Source organism: Hevea brasiliensis, chromosome 15 (genome assembly GCF_030052815.1).
Source record: "Hevea brasiliensis isolate MT/VB/25A 57/8 chromosome 15, ASM3005281v1, whole genome shotgun sequence".
NCBI classification, from domain to species: domain Eukaryota; kingdom Viridiplantae; phylum Streptophyta; class Magnoliopsida; order Malpighiales; family Euphorbiaceae; genus Hevea; species Hevea brasiliensis.
In genome coordinates, this window is record NC_079507.1 from 72,732,784 (window position 1) to 72,748,688 (window position 15,905).

Genomic DNA, 15,905 nt, shown 5'->3' on the forward strand with positions numbered 1-15,905 from the left:
TCGGTGTGGTACCGAATTCGTCTTTTCATCAAAGGGAGCATGAAGGGTCTATGTTTGCCAAGCCTATTCCCGGTTCATCTAGCACTGGTTCTAATCCCTGCTATTTCCTAGTTTTGTTGCAAATCCCCTCTATTTTCCCCTAAGTTTGAAGGCATGAGAGAATTATAAAATGTATAGGGTATTTAAACACTCCTTATAATGTTGTTTTCCTTTTCCCATGCTCGATTTAGTTCTTTGCAGATCTCCTTTGATGGTAGTAGTAAGTTGTTAAAGAAGAGGAGATGAAGTCGGCCGAGGATGATGATGAAATTGGATCATATCCAATTAAGTCCTAGGATTTCATATCTTTTAAGGTTTGAGTTGGATTAAAGTTTCGTAATACTATTATCTCTTGTAAGCTTAGGCCTTGTACTCTTATTTCATCTAAAGAAATATATTTTATGATTAAAAAAAATTCATTAATTTTCACCTTCCAATTCAAAAATTATAACATCAAAAAATTGTAACATGGTATTGACCAACATTTCAATTTCAAACTTTAAGGGAAGGATTTTATGTGTCAACTGGATTTCTCAATTGCTATTTGCACAAAAGCGTAAAATAGTTCCACATATAAAAGGACCAATTAACTAATTAATTAATTTTAACTTTTCAATAGTAGTTAATTAGCCCAAAAAAACTTAATCTTCATGCTTCATAACTCATTCATTTATTTCCATTCAAATTAAAAATTGTAATAATTACCGTCTCATAGCATCCAAAAGAGAGAACAGAATCAAGATTCAAGAACCTGGATCAATCAATGGAAAAAATTTGAAGGTCTTTTCGAGGTTGATTGGCAACCAATCCTCATCGCTTTTGTTTTGTGTCGGTAACTACAGTCACGCCACTAATACATTGGGTCTCGAACAGCGGCCGAAAAGGCCGATCAAATAATCGTATCACGAGTTCTTGCTTTTTTTTTTTTTTATTTTTTTTCTTTTTACAAATTTCTTCAACAACACTTAATTTTATTAATTTTATTTTCAGATATTAATTATTTCATTTTATTTATTATAGGAATAATGTTTAATTTACCTTTTGTATTATTAAGAAGTTTAATTTAGCTTATTTTTTAATTTTGAGTCAAACTAATCTTGAAATTTTTATTAAAACTTAAAAATTATCTAACCATATAAAAGTGAGATATACGCATCAAATTAAATAAATATTTATTAATATTTTATTTTTAATAATAAAATATTATTTTTAAAATAATTAATTGAAATTAAAAATAAAAAATGCTTTTTTTATACTCTCATATAACTAAGTAAATTTATAAAATTAAAATTGAAATTGAAAACCAAATTTGTTATATTTACAAATAATTAAATTAAAAAGCATAAAAAATATTATATTTATATTTTCATATAATTAGTTAAAATTCAAAAAATTATAATAAGTGTCAGCTAACTAAAATTAAAAATATAAAAAATATTATTTTCATATAATTACTTAAAAATAAATAATAAATAATATTTTCATACTTTCATATAATTAATTCAAAATTAAAATAAAAATTAAAAAATTTAAAATCAATTATAATTAACTAAAATAAAATATAAAAATATAATTTTTATATTTTCATATAATTAACTAAAATTAGAAAAATAAAATAATTGTAATTATAATTAATTAAAATTATAAATATAAAAAACTCTATTTTATATTTTATATAATTATTTAAATTTAAATTTAAATTTAAATTTAAATTCATTACAAATTAAAAATATAAATTAAAATAAAAGGAAAAAAAATTAGCTTCTCACACGCCTCTAAAAGGTTACGAATTTCATGCATAACAATTTTGGGACAATTTGAACTTTAATGAGAATTTCAGGGCTAATTAGGCTCAAAAATAAAAAATAGGCTAAATTAAATTTTATTGAAAAGTATAGGGAGTAAATTAGATATTATTTTATTTATTATACTTTAATTTATTTTAATAAAATCATTCACCCTTTATTTTTTTTTATTAACAGTCACACAGACCATAATTAAATAAGTTCTTATATGGTATATCTTATATGACTTTAAATCATAAAAAATTAATCTCCTTATTAAAAAATTAAAAAAAATAATTTTTATTTTCATATTATTTATTAAATTTTCTGATCTATATTTTTTAGACCAAAAAACTTGAAAACTCTAAAAAACCTGAAAAAAAAAAAATTTAATATGGCCAGTAAATATATAAATTTTTTTTAAAGATTTAAAACTATATAAAATATATCACATAAGAGTTCTACTAAAGATTCTATTGAATTCTGATCTAAATAATTGTTAGTGAACAAAAACATAAAAGATGAATAATTTTATTATAACAAAATTAAAGTATAATGATTAAAATGAAAAAATTAACAAAATTAAGTGATTGAGTAAAATTTATCCTCTATTGAAAAAAAAAATAAAACTGCTTGTAATTTTTCCTTCGGAAAATAAGACAGTAATTCAGAACAGGTCTGAAAATTCACAAATTAAAATTAAAAATTTGTTTTATACTATTTGTTTATAAAAGAGAATTTATTACCATACCTTAGCATAAAATGGTATTCGCGCACTTTCAAAATCAGAGTTCACCGCCCAATCTGAAGGTGCGGGGTAGCTGGCCTGCCCTTTGGCATCATATAGAAGACAGATCGTATACAACCAGACAAGATATTTATTTACTGTGATGGAACTATGTAGATGGAGATGGTATTAAATTAATGCATGTTGCCAAGTTGGATTAAACTAATGCAAGTAAAAAATGAAGCAGCTTTCAAAAAGCTTGAAAATGAGTGTAGAATCGCCCCAAACATACCCGACACACCAAAATCTGTGCTCGATTTCTATATAAAGAGCTGTGACGTTGAAGAGAGTGATTGGACTCGAGCTGACTTTAACAGACACTGATTCTACCTCTTTTTTTGGTCAAAACATCACTTTTGAAATGAATTATTGAGCTCAAGATCTGCAAAGAACAAAAAGATCGTCTCTGTCACCTAATGGAGCCACCTAATTGCAATTTTGCCACCATCTTTACCGTGCAGTCTTGCTTTGTACTCTAACAGCCCCTCTCTCATAGTCTCCTGTCCACAAAAATCCTTTTGACATGAAGTAATGTACATTTATTCCATCTTTTAGAAGCATACATATGTTGTCCAAGGACTCCAAATATGCCGAGGATACAAAACTGTATCGTCAAGTTTGCAATGGTTTCAAACAAAAGATGGGCAAGCTGCTAAACAAGCGTGACAAGTCAGCAATGGAACTAAATAGCCAAAGGCAGCAGACACGCAAACCGGCCATACAAACGTAGGTATTTTTATTGAAGCCAACAGCGTTCTTAATGTTACTTTAGAAGCAGCAGAAGATTTCATGCAGCCGCATCAACAGCATGATCACCAACTTCCTTACGCACAAAAGCTTTTAGATACTCTCTCCTGCAATACAGACCCACGTTACATGACTCAAAAAAGAACCTTGAATTTTCTATCAGCAACAAGTGCACAACTAATGATATCCAGAACAATGAAAATGAGAAAGAAGCAGCATATTCAGCTGCACATCTGCAGAATTCAAAGGGTATCTAGCCAGAGGAATCTCACATCAAAAGGTGAAGAAACACTAGTGAAGCTAGCTAGGCAACCCAATATTTAGTGCCTAATTGTCCTTGCCCTCACATAACCAATAATATATTATTCTCTAAAACAGGATTAAAATTCCTCATACATTCGCATTATATATGAACTTATTCATCCCAAGCATGCGATTACCTGGAAAACCCATACAGCATTCACTCTGCAACTAAAATTTATTGCCTTTGAGAACTTGATAAGATGTCTCTAAGTAATTTCTATATAAGGAAATTATGGACAGCCTATATCATAGAAGAAAAAGACTATCAATTCCATGTCCCAAGCAAAGTCTTCGTTCAGTCTAAATCACAAAAACGAGAGCTCAAACATAGTACTCTTAGATACTCAACCCAAAATGACTCTTACATGTATCTAAATGTATCAAGTTGTTAGGAATATGCCACAGCCTAAATCGTATCTGAATAGGATAATACCACAAAGGTCAACCAAAAATAGATGTCCAAAAATTGGGTTGAAAGTCACAAGTCATTGTATTAATGCTGGGCGGGCCGGGACCAATAACAATAACCATGCATATGTACCATGTTTTCTTGTAAAATATAGACAGCCCATACTTGATGTTCTGGTAATAGACTGAAAGCCAAAAGACTGTCAACCACACAATCATGGGAATATTGGTCACCATAATTACAATTACTCTGTGTAATGGTGATAATGGTATTAATTGTGGTGGCACCATGGCATTAGAAGTCATGATTATGCTTTGACATAAGGCTCCAGACCAACAATTATATAAGCATCAAAAGAATGAATAACTTTTCATTTCCTTTATGATTTTCGAATTACTGAAGAGAAGAAAAGGGGAAAAGGAAGGGATACTTCAGTTACACTTTTCCCTCCAAGTCTCCAACAAACAAATACGCTCACAAACAACTAATATTCTTACATGTCTTATCGTATACCTTGATATGGTTATCTGTATCCAGGGTAAAGCGATGATAAATTCCAGCAGGCAAGACAATCATTCCCCCTTTATTCACCCAGACACGAATCCAGTGGTCATTACGATCCCTGACGTCGAACTATCCTTCACCGAGTGGAGATTATTAAGAGGCTTGAATGTATAAGACAAATAAGACACATGCACAGAGACGACTCTTGCCACTTCCAGCCACACAGTAGCGGATCTCCTCATCAGTGTGAAACTGTTCTTCAAAGAAGTTTTTAATCTTTTCTTCATAATTTGGCAGCTTCTCTGGGTAAACCTCAATAATGTCAAGTCTTATTCAGAAAAATTACTTGTCAAACGTAAAAAAAATTGACTTTTAGACACTAGAAAGAAAATGAAGAATAACACCTTTGTGAGCAAACATCAATACCCCAATAAATTACAGGGTCTAATTTTATTGATTTTCCCCATTTAAATAACATTCATTTATTACATTATTACATCAAAGGGGGAAAAATCAAGAGCAACTTAACAGTTTGCCCAAATTGGCTTTCCCATAGCCATATCAGAGCAAGAAAACAACAATTTCTTGGTCATTGTTAAAACAATCATTCCTCACCTTGAAATGAATAGAACAACAAAACAAGGGAAAAAAACGATACATATAAAATAACTAATGAATTAGCAAAACAAACCATGTAAGAATATCGACGTTATTCACGGATTTTCTTCAATCCTCTGTTTCATGATTGTCAGCATCTAGTTTCCAACTAAGCACTCCAAGCTCTGGAATGTAAGACAATTGTTGCTGTAGCAGAGTTGGACACCCTTAACTACTTGACGGTTTCATAAAGTTAAGGTGTCTTCTAAGAATGCTTACCAGCAAGTTGATCGAAGGATACAAATTCCCTAGGATTCTTATGATGAGGCAGTCTCTGGTCCTCATAACTATCATCCATATACCATGCCTCAATGACTTCTTCCCTAGTATCCTGTGGAAATTACAAAACAAGGAAAAAAAAAAAAGAACATCTCGTTAGAACATTGCTACATTTTCCAGTTTGTATGTTTTTTTTTTTCTAGGAGTGGAGACTAATCACTCTTAACAGGGAAAAACATATTATTTAACAATAGTTTAGGCATCTTGTCGCAACTATAATAATAATAATAATAATAATAATAATAATAATAATAATAATAATAATAATAAAAGAAAACAATCACCTGATCACAGGTTAATGATTCGTGCTGAGTTCTAGCGTGTTTAAGATCAATATGTGTACAGCCTAATAATCAAGGAAGATGGTAAGCACATTTGAACAAAGTATTCCAACAAAAAACTCATGGATGACCATTGATCCTAATATAAGGATTCAATATCACATAGCAAGCCTTCAGAAAATTTTTCGCAGAATCCACTCGACTAAAACTGCTTATAATCACGTAAAGCATCACTCTGTAAAGCTTTATTTATCCAATCAATTGTTTTTATTCTCACAACCTAAATTAAACGTTCAATGAAAGAACTTAAAACCAAAAAAAAAAAAGAAGATAGCTATGTTGCAGATAAGTACCATCAGATGGTTAGACGCCAGTCTAGCTCCTTGTACCAGCAGTTTTGAAGTTTCTACAATATATTCACAAAAAAAAAATTACTAGAGAGGAAAAATACTACAAAATCAAGCTTTCCCAAAACCACAATTTCCTGTCCCCTACACATTAGAAACACTGGTTACAGAAAGCAGACTACCTATAGAGCTAAATGGACCTTGGATTAACCTTCTTGTAAAGCTACTGATCTAAATCTACCACATCAGGCACACACGTGGGGGGGACATAAAAAGAGAACAGAAGATACTCTTGTTCCAAAAGCATTCTCTTCTCATTCTAATACAGCAACATAGATCATGTGAAAGTTTGCCCTACCACTTGCAAAATCCTTGCTTAGTATTTCTCTTACATTACATTCAATCTTTTCTTTTAAGCTATACAACTGATTGTGAATGAACGAACAAAATTTGACTCTCCAACATTGGCTCCAATCCAAGCGACACTTGCTCAATAAGCAAAAGTCGATCGTAACCATCTCCATAGACAAGCTAACTTATCCTACTTTTATTAAAATTGCACCGACTAGAAAGTCAAAATTCCACCAAAAAGATGGAAGTCAAATCGAAGTTAATCAAATATATTCGAGATTCTGAAAATCAAATTAACTCGATACTTTATTAACGAATAAGGACTGATAGCACTCGAAAGATATTCAAACATATAATCATTTGTTATGCTTCAAAATAAAATGAAATAATCGCCTAATATATCACTAACGATCAAGAAAAGCCATGACAAAATATCAAAGCAACTTGGCAAGCATACATAGCTGATGATCCATTAGTATCCATATTAAGGAGTAGGATTTTCTCGGAAATAAGTTTTCTAGGAAAACAAAAGGATAGCTAAATATATTATAAAGGAGCTTAATTATTCCCTGGTTCGGGGCAACCATTTTCCCTTGCTCTTTTGTTTTTCTTTATGATTGTTTGCTCCACTATGATTTCGTGCAACGCGGCAAAGGAAATGCAGAACAAGAATAACTGAAGAAATGAAGAATGGCGTTCGAAAGACTACAATACCCTTACCGTGGTTGAGATGTGAAATGAAAGAGTTGGGCGATTTGGGCGCGATCGCGTTGCAATTTCTGTCAATCAAGGATATTATGGTCAGTTTGGTTATGGGAGCGGAAACTGGTAGCGGAAACTGATATATTGGTTTAACATTTGAATATAATTAATAATTATCGGCTTATAGCTAATTATTATTATTAATTATTATCTGATTGTTGACCGTAGTAATTGATTTATATTAAATATTTTATAAAATTATATTTAATTATTATTGTTGATATGTAAAATGAAAGTTTTTAGATATAAATAAATATTTTATATTTTATATTATTAATAAAAATATTTTAATAAAATTAAAATGTGTTAATTAAAATATTAAAATTATAAATAAAAAATATAAAAATATTAATAATATTAATTTTTAAATTAAATAAAAAAAGATAATATGATTAAAATAAAAAATAAAATCATATCAGCTATCAGTTGATAAGAAACAGTTCTAAAAAAATAGAATTGATATAAATTACACCTGATAGGTACTGCTTATTAGTTATCAACTTTATTTTTTTAAACTTATCAGTCACTTTAATTCACCTATTTGAATGTCTATCAACTATCAGCTGCACCCAACAAGTGAACCAAATATGCCTACAGTAACGGTTTGCCATTGGGTTTACAAGTTGAAAGTGTTTTTTCAAATAAAAATATTATTTTAAATATTATTCAAAAAATTATTGTAAAAAATTATTTTATTATTTTAATATTTTTATGATTAAAATTTATTAAATTTAATTTTAAATTATTTTTAACATTTTTTATTTAGTGTATTTAAAAAAGTAATTTTTTTAATAATAATTTTAATAATAATATCAAATAGACTTCTAAAAAATAATAAAAAAGTTTAGGAAAAAATATTTTAATAAAATTAATTATTTAATAATTTTTTATATAAATATATTATTTAATTTTTTAGTTTTATTAGTAAACTATTTTAAAATAAGTTTTTATTAATTAAGTTAGTCAAAGGGATTATTGATAAATTTAAAATTATAGAAACTTAATAATTATATTATCTAAACTACAGAGAATGAGTAATTGAATTTAAAATTATTTTAAAATAATATCAACGATTAAATAATTCATAAAGTAAAAAGTATAAGATTAAATAATATATTTTTTAAAATAAAATATCTAAATAATTAATTTTTAAAAATGCATAACTAAATAATAATTTACCAAAATTCTGTTATTGAATATAAATATAAAATTTTTTATATAAAAGATAAAATATTTTAAAATAAAATACCATTTTCATTTTTATATTGCATAATAATCAATATTTAAATATTAATATTTTAAAAATAAATAAAAAAATTCTTAAATTTTTATTTCTTTAGACATTTTAAACCATTCGTTTATTTTTGTTAATTTATTATAATCAATATATAAAAAAGGTAATTAATGGGTGATTAAAATATTAATGATGATAAAAGTATAAAGACGAAAATATTGATAATGATAAAATTCACGAACAAAATAATAATTTATATTAAGAATATTAAGATATTTTTTATTTTTATTAATAATAAAAATTAGAAAAATTTAAAAAAATTGAGAAAAAAATGAAAAAATAAAACCAAAATTTACAGGCATTAATTTTTAAAGATAAAGAAATTTAAACATTAATTATGTCATAATGTAGCAATGAAAAAGGCTCCTTCAAAAAAACGAAATGATGAAGAATGTAATTTATTCTTAACTATAAAACACTTATCATTTACATATAAGAGGGCCTTCATCCAAGAACCGGGCCTCAAAAAGGGCCTTTTTCTGTGGGCCTTAAAAGCTGCTGCAGCAGCAACTTCCATGAATTCCATCTTCGAGAGCAGTACTCAACTATTGATACAGGTAGCCATATAGAACGACAACCAAGCTTGCTATTTTTCAGGTAAAAACGGACAAGAACACCAAACAGACTACACTAGGCTCTGCCTAGAATGAGTAACTCCAATAAAATCATGCATAAGCCAAGGAAACAACTCCTCAGGAGGAGGGAAATATCTGCTGGCACCCAGCGGAGCAGTTAAACACATATGGGCAAGATAATTCGCAGATAAATTGGCCTCTGGAAAAATGACCTCAAATTTGGCCACCCAACTCCGATGCACAAGCTACCTCACTGCCTGAATCAAAGGTTTCCCACTGGAAAACTCCCGATGCTGCGACTTTATATCACTCACCACAGCAGCGTTGTCACACTGAACAACAACCCTTGGCAAGCCAAGAAACCATGCCACGCTCAAGCCTTGTAACACTGAGCGAAGAACCGAGAATGCATTTTTATTTGTTCGGTTAACAATCCTTCTTCTGGCTCCCTTGAACCTGAAAAGATAAAAATAAAAAGGTTTTTGAACAATACCAATTGTATTTAAAAGATAGTGTGGATTAAACCAAGTGCAATTGTGGATCTAATCACACAAAAATCTTGATGGTATTATCTGCTAACCTTATGGAAACGTTAAATTAAAATCTTTATACCGCTGTGTAGAGATTACCATTTCAACAGAGCCAGAGCATGGTTTGCAAGGTAGTCCTTGATGGTATTATTATTTCTTGTATGGTAGTTCTTGCTTGCTAGCTGCTAGTTCTATTGCCAAGTGTAAATAAACTAGGGTTGGATGAAATAATGGATTTTTTTAATCTCTTGAAATTGCCAAAAACAAAGAGCTGAAAACAACAACGATGCCTTGATTGATCATGCATGTCTCCTAGATTTTTCCCCTTATTTTGGCCCCATATTGTTGGGAGCTAGCTGGTGACCGGCCATAGCCATTCAGTTTCACATGAGGGGAATATATATAATTCAAATGAATTATTGAAATTATAACTATTTTTACAACTATATAGTACAGTTCTGTTGTCTAAGCTAAAGCTAACTTAATTGTGCCATTCATCCTTCAAATTCAGAGAAAAGTGTACTAATGGATGTTGAATTTTCAAATGAATTACTGAAACGTCTTTGGATTTTGAACTTGAAGAACTAGATATATAGTTCTCACTCCTCAGTGGCAAAGGCAAACGAAGGTGGTATGGGGCATACCACCAAGTCCACCGGCAATCCCAACAACACTGTCAAATCAAATATCACTTCAAATCATTTCCCTTTATCTTTTGATATCTCTCTCACTCAGAACCCAAAAGCTAGTGTATGGTGGCAAAGAAATGGGCAAACTGAGTAAGACCTCTGACCACCCTTTGGGATTTTAATATTATTTGGAGCCACCACTCTCCATGCCTACCCCTTTCCTCTCACATCACCTATCATCCTCCGTCCTCTTCCCTCTTGTCTAACCAATCCGGCAAATTATTGTACCTCCAAAGTAATACATGAGAACATCTATTTTCTCATCTAACTGTAATGCTTTTTTTTTTAATGCAATGAATTTCAATTATTATCTTGAAAAATAATTTCAATTTCCATATGACATTCATATTATATTTTAATTTCATATGCATGAAAAGTGTTAAAATTTAATTAAATAATAATAAAAAAAAAACTAGCAAAAGAATTATTAAATGTCATGGCTTGTGAAGGGAGAGAGAACCAAGACATCGTGAGGAAACTTGGGTTGGAATTCCATGAGCACTTCCACAAATATCATCCGATCGACTGATTGATTGATTTAAAGTTGGGTGGGGCCATATGATGATAGAGTATGTGGGGGCTTTTCTTTTTACAGTATTTTTTTTTATTTTATTTATTTTTACCATATTCAATATAAACAGCACTGCCATATGCAAACACAGAAAAATATGTTTCAGCTTCAAATTGTATCTGTACAGGAAACTCATCACTGCCATCAGGCCCTTCGTGTGCCTTGAAATTTCGCAAGCTTCCACTACTTACTGTAAGTGATGGATCAACTTTACCATCAAAATATGTTGCATCAACATTAATTAATTAACGGTTTTAGTCAATTAATCATGATATAAAGCTTTTGTGCTACTTGGGTTTTCATAATTATAAAAAATATTTCCAAGAGAATGTTCAAATAATATCAAGCCAAACTGGGCTGATATTTTGGAAGAGGAAATCCGTAATCTGATGCTAGACTTTCAGGTGAGTCCTGAGAGCAATTTGTCTCCCAGTCAATGAACATTCCACATGCTCCAACAGATCATCTTCCATCACACCATCTATGGCCCATCACAAATATTGCCTGGTAGCATTTAAATCGACAAATCAAAGCTTACCTTCCAAAAAATAAATTTCTCTTATCCAGTCCCAATTTTATTATCATTTATTTTCTACATTTATTATATTCTTTTACTTGTTATCATAATCAATGACCACACATAAATGTCATAATATAATGCTTTTTTTTATTGAGAAATTATTTTCTTTTAAATTTACAATTATAAATATTTTTCAAATTAATTTTCTGATATTAATATCGAGTTTCAATTGCTTTAATCTAAGCATTCTTCAGTTCTGACATCCCAAGTTGAAAGAAATTCATGGATTTTAGCAGGGGTAATTTGGAGACACGCAATTGAAGAGACTCTCAGCTCAGGTACGCGAAATTACTAGATGCCCCAAAGACATTAAATTTTGTAATTTTATATTTATGTAGAATAATTATTTTACAAAGCAAATTTCAATTAAAAAAAGGAGTGAATTTTACATTTATGTGATTAAAGTATTATAAAATTTGTAATCCGTGAAAGAGATTAATTCTAGAGAAATATAAAAAATAATAATGAAAAACAATCTCGGACTTCAGGGAAGAAACCAAAGTTACGAAACAAACAAACAGTAGTGTCCCCATCGTTTCTCCTTTGATGTCTGCCTCTCCCAAAATTTTCCAATTCACTGCTTCATAATACCATAATTGAAAGTGGAAACCCATGTTTTGGTTCACATGCCAAAGGCTTCATGGGCTAAGTTTTCTTCAAAATATTTTGTTTTTCTCTTTCTGCAGAACTGCCTATTTCTTCTTGCTATTGCTATATAGTCAGCTACTATTCAATACATTTGTTCACTAGTGGCATTAGAGAGAGAGAGAGAGAGAGAGAGAGAGAGAGAGAGGCTTCATGGGCTAAGTTTTCTTCAAAATATTTTGATTTTCTCTTTCTGCAGAACTGCCTATTTCTTCTTGCTATAGCTATATAGTCAGCTACTATTCAATACATTTGTTCACTAGTGGCATTAGAGAGAGAGAGAGAGAGAGAGAGGCTTCATGGGCTAAGTTTTCTTCAAAATACCTTTCTTTTGCTCTTTCTGCAGAACTTGCCTATTTCTTCTTGCTATAGCTGTATAGTCAGCTACTATTCAATATGCATTTGTTCACTAGTGGCGAGAGAGAGAGAGAGAGAGAGAGAGAGAGAGAGAGCCAATGCTCCAGATACCCTTCTAAGAACCGAAACATTATAGCTTGTAATCTATTGTTTAGGTCACTAAAAATCTCTTTCACTGAGATGCTTGTTGACTTTGAAGTAACACATTATTTTCAGTGTCAGTACAAATGAAATAAAAGAGAGAAGAGTTTAAACCTTAAAAACATTGCAGCTTCTGTTCTTATGTAAAGAAACTCAAGTTAATTACAACTTTTACTTAATTCCAATGTCTCATAATAAACTTTGCATCAATGCAAGTGAAAGAAAAAGGGATCATTAACAAGAGAGAGAGAGATGAGGAGAGATCTCTCTTGGTAATCTCACCTCTACAACCTACATTCCCAAAGTTCCTTGTCCTGTGGCAAAATTTTCATAATGCAAGCATGGAAAGGCACCACCTCCTTCGAGAACCAATAGTTACCCAAATAGCAACATAACAAAGAGCAACTCTTTTTTATTTTTATTAAGGCATGAACAGCTTGTTTCCACACTTGCATCTCCAAGCCTCCGGGTAATACTCTAATGGAATACTAAAACCAGGTTGAATCGGCACATGAACTGGTTCACATGGCGAACACTTCCCGCACTTGGATCTACACGTGGGTGGTGACGAACCCGGTCCACTGAGTCGTTTCTGAGTGAGAACTCTGTCAAATGCCCTTAACCCTCTTCCTCTTTCCCTGTCCTCCCTCTCTGAAAAACCGCTACCTGCACAAGAAAGAAGACAATTATAGATTTGAATTAACAATTGAAGAAGTGGGTTTAGCTTAGTTAGTGAAGTGAAGTAATGGGTGATGGATTCAGATTCTTACCGAGTAGCAAAAGAGTGGTAACCGAGGAAGAGAAGAAAAGGAGAAAAGTGAAGGCAGTGAGTAGTGTTGATAGATGGCGGAGGCGGTGGCGGAAGAGGGCCATCGCCGAGGTGGGAGGTGAGGAAGCAACAAGTGTTGGTGTGTTGAGGAAGTAAGAAGTAAAAGGGTCTAAGACGGAAGCATAGATTGAATGAGAAAGAGCGATAGTTGCAAGAGTTTTTGCGTGTGAGCGTGCGGGAGGAGAGGTCTAAGTCAAAGACATATACCGAAGTGACTAAAGAAAGCGTGAGAGAAACAGGTGAAAGTCTTGTTTTATTGTTCGGCCAAATTAAGAGGGGTGGGGTCTACCCTGAATGATAGTCACGTAGTTGTATAGTATCATAAATAAATCAGATCATCCATCTCAGCCGGATTCTGATTTCTCTACCTTGGATTTCTTACAATTTTAGTCCATTTTGTTTTCATCTATTCCTCATTTTTTACAAATTTTTAATTAAATGTCTTTAGTTACTTCAATGTGCATGTGATTACATAAAATAGGAAATTAAAATGGAGAGTTGAACAAAAGCGATACAATCAAGATGGAACACTGTAATAGTTACATATGAATGGAGTCTAGTCGGGATTGAACGATAGTCCATGATCTCTCTTTATCAGCGTATGAGAGAGAGAGAGAGATGAAGAAGAAAACGAAGGAGGAGGCAATAAGTGTGTAATAAGAGAAATATGGTAAAGGAAGGCTAAAAGGTAATATTTCCCAAAGAAGAGGGTGTTCAGGTTGATGGCAACAGCAACCGTGTGGTTGCGTACGTGTGTACGAGTTGGGGGTGCTGTCTTGTACGAGACGAACATCCGAGTCAAGGTTTAACCTTCCCTCAAGGACCCAAAGCTTAACTTTACCCACTATTATTATATTATAAAATTTAAAGCCTCTCCCTTTCTCTCCCCTCCTTGGACTTGGAGTACTATGGGCTAATAAATGTGGGGCGGGGGCCACTTTGTGGGGAGCCATCAGCGAACAACAGACCAAACATGTTTGACAACGTAACTGCTATGGTAAAACTACATCATAATAATAATAAATATGAGAAGAACCCAACTGAGCCCCTCCATGATCTCTCTGCGAGTGCGGGCCTAAATAAAAATTGAAACCTACCACTGCTGCCCAGTTGGGTTAGGAATTTCTGCTCTGCAATCAGTGACCAATGAAGTTTTGGGTTCGGTGGCTTGCATTTATGGCCGGAGGTTTAAGCCAGGTTCAGTACTTGCACATCGATTGCTCGCTCAGGTCCCGGTTTGGGCCTGATAGGGCAATCCCACAAGGTTAGCACGCCACGTTTAACTCTGGAGAAATAGAAAAAGTATTATTTTCAGATATTATTTTTTTTTATAATGTATTCCAGTTATTTTGCAAATAATTGCTAGTGGGTGATAGCAAATAGAATCGTACTACATTGAGTGGAATGGAATAGGATTAGGATTATGTAGTACAAAGAGAATCAGAGAAGCACTTTTGGTGGAACATTAACATAAAGAGAGAGTATTAGAAAATGGGAATAATTTTCATGGAAAGGAAAACTCCAAAATATTAGGCAGAGGCATAGGCCTTGCAGCAAGTGGGAAGTGGGCCTGACACTAGATTGCAGCAATCCAAGAAGAGAACAGGCCTTCTTAAATGATACTGTGGAGGCCCTGAGGAGATTTTGAGCTTAAAAAAAAAAAAAAAAAAAAAAATTGTTGATGAACAGTGAGGACCTACGTCTGGGACAACTATGGCAGCTACAGCAAGCAACCATTGCTTTTTTATGGTTTGGATTAGATACATCGGGTATACAAATTTGAAAGAGACACTTCGTGCTTCAGTACAATATGGGTATGTATATATATAATTATATATATGCAATATGCTACCGCTTTGCAAATCCTTTTAAGTTTGTTTTCTGTTTATCTGTACATTTTTTGTGCAGGAATTCAAAGCTTTTTATTTATTTTTGGGAACGTGTTTTCCTTTTCACTTTGAGACGGAACGGGAGCTAGTGGAGAACCCACCAAACCATTTAGCTTTTTTCCATTACTGGCGTCGCATTTAAAGAGGAAGTTGCTGTTAAACCACCTCATTTCAAGTTACATCTTCCGTTTAAGGGTTACTGGCCCATTAATGGATGACCCACCTGATTCCAAATATGCATGAAAATTCTTTATCTTTTTATTGTTGAAGAATGATGGAAAGTGATGCATCACAGCTACAACGAAAAGGCCATATTTTTAATATTTCTTTTTCTTTTTGGTTGGTCATCCAATTACCCTAAAATTTTGTTATCCAGCAGTTTGTATGCCTGTTGGTTTAGTTGTTTAATTATTCACTTACAAGATAAATTTTTTTGGTAGTCACTTAATTTTATTAATTATTTCATTTTAATTATTATATTTTAATAAAATCACTCATTTTTTATTTTTTATTTATTAATAATCACTCATACTTGATTCAGTAGAATTTTCATAA

General features: G+C 31.8%; 1 protein-coding gene and 1 long non-coding RNA gene across 2 annotated transcripts; both read right to left on the bottom strand.

The window, feature by feature from the left end:
- Positions 1-4,408: 4,408 nt before the first annotated feature.
- LOC110632791 (uncharacterized) lies at positions 4,409-5,965 on the bottom strand. Its single transcript, XR_009144189.1, has 3 exons — positions 5,794-5,965; positions 5,450-5,561; positions 4,409-4,875 (listed from the first exon to the last, which is right to left on the bottom strand). It is a non-coding gene; the product is annotated as an uncharacterized LOC110632791 (long non-coding RNA).
- A 6,774-nt stretch (positions 5,966-12,739) lies between these two features.
- LOC110632796 (EPIDERMAL PATTERNING FACTOR-like protein 4) lies at positions 12,740-13,689 on the bottom strand. The gene is made up of 2 exons (XM_021781128.2): positions 13,403-13,689; positions 12,740-13,298 (listed from the first exon to the last, which is right to left on the bottom strand). Exons 1-2 carry the CDS (start codon positions 13,503-13,505, stop codon positions 13,054-13,056), a joined length of 348 nt encoding a protein of 115 aa, XP_021636820.1. The 5' UTR covers positions 13,506-13,689; the 3' UTR covers positions 12,740-13,053.
- Between the last annotated feature and the right edge of the window lie 2,216 nt (positions 13,690-15,905).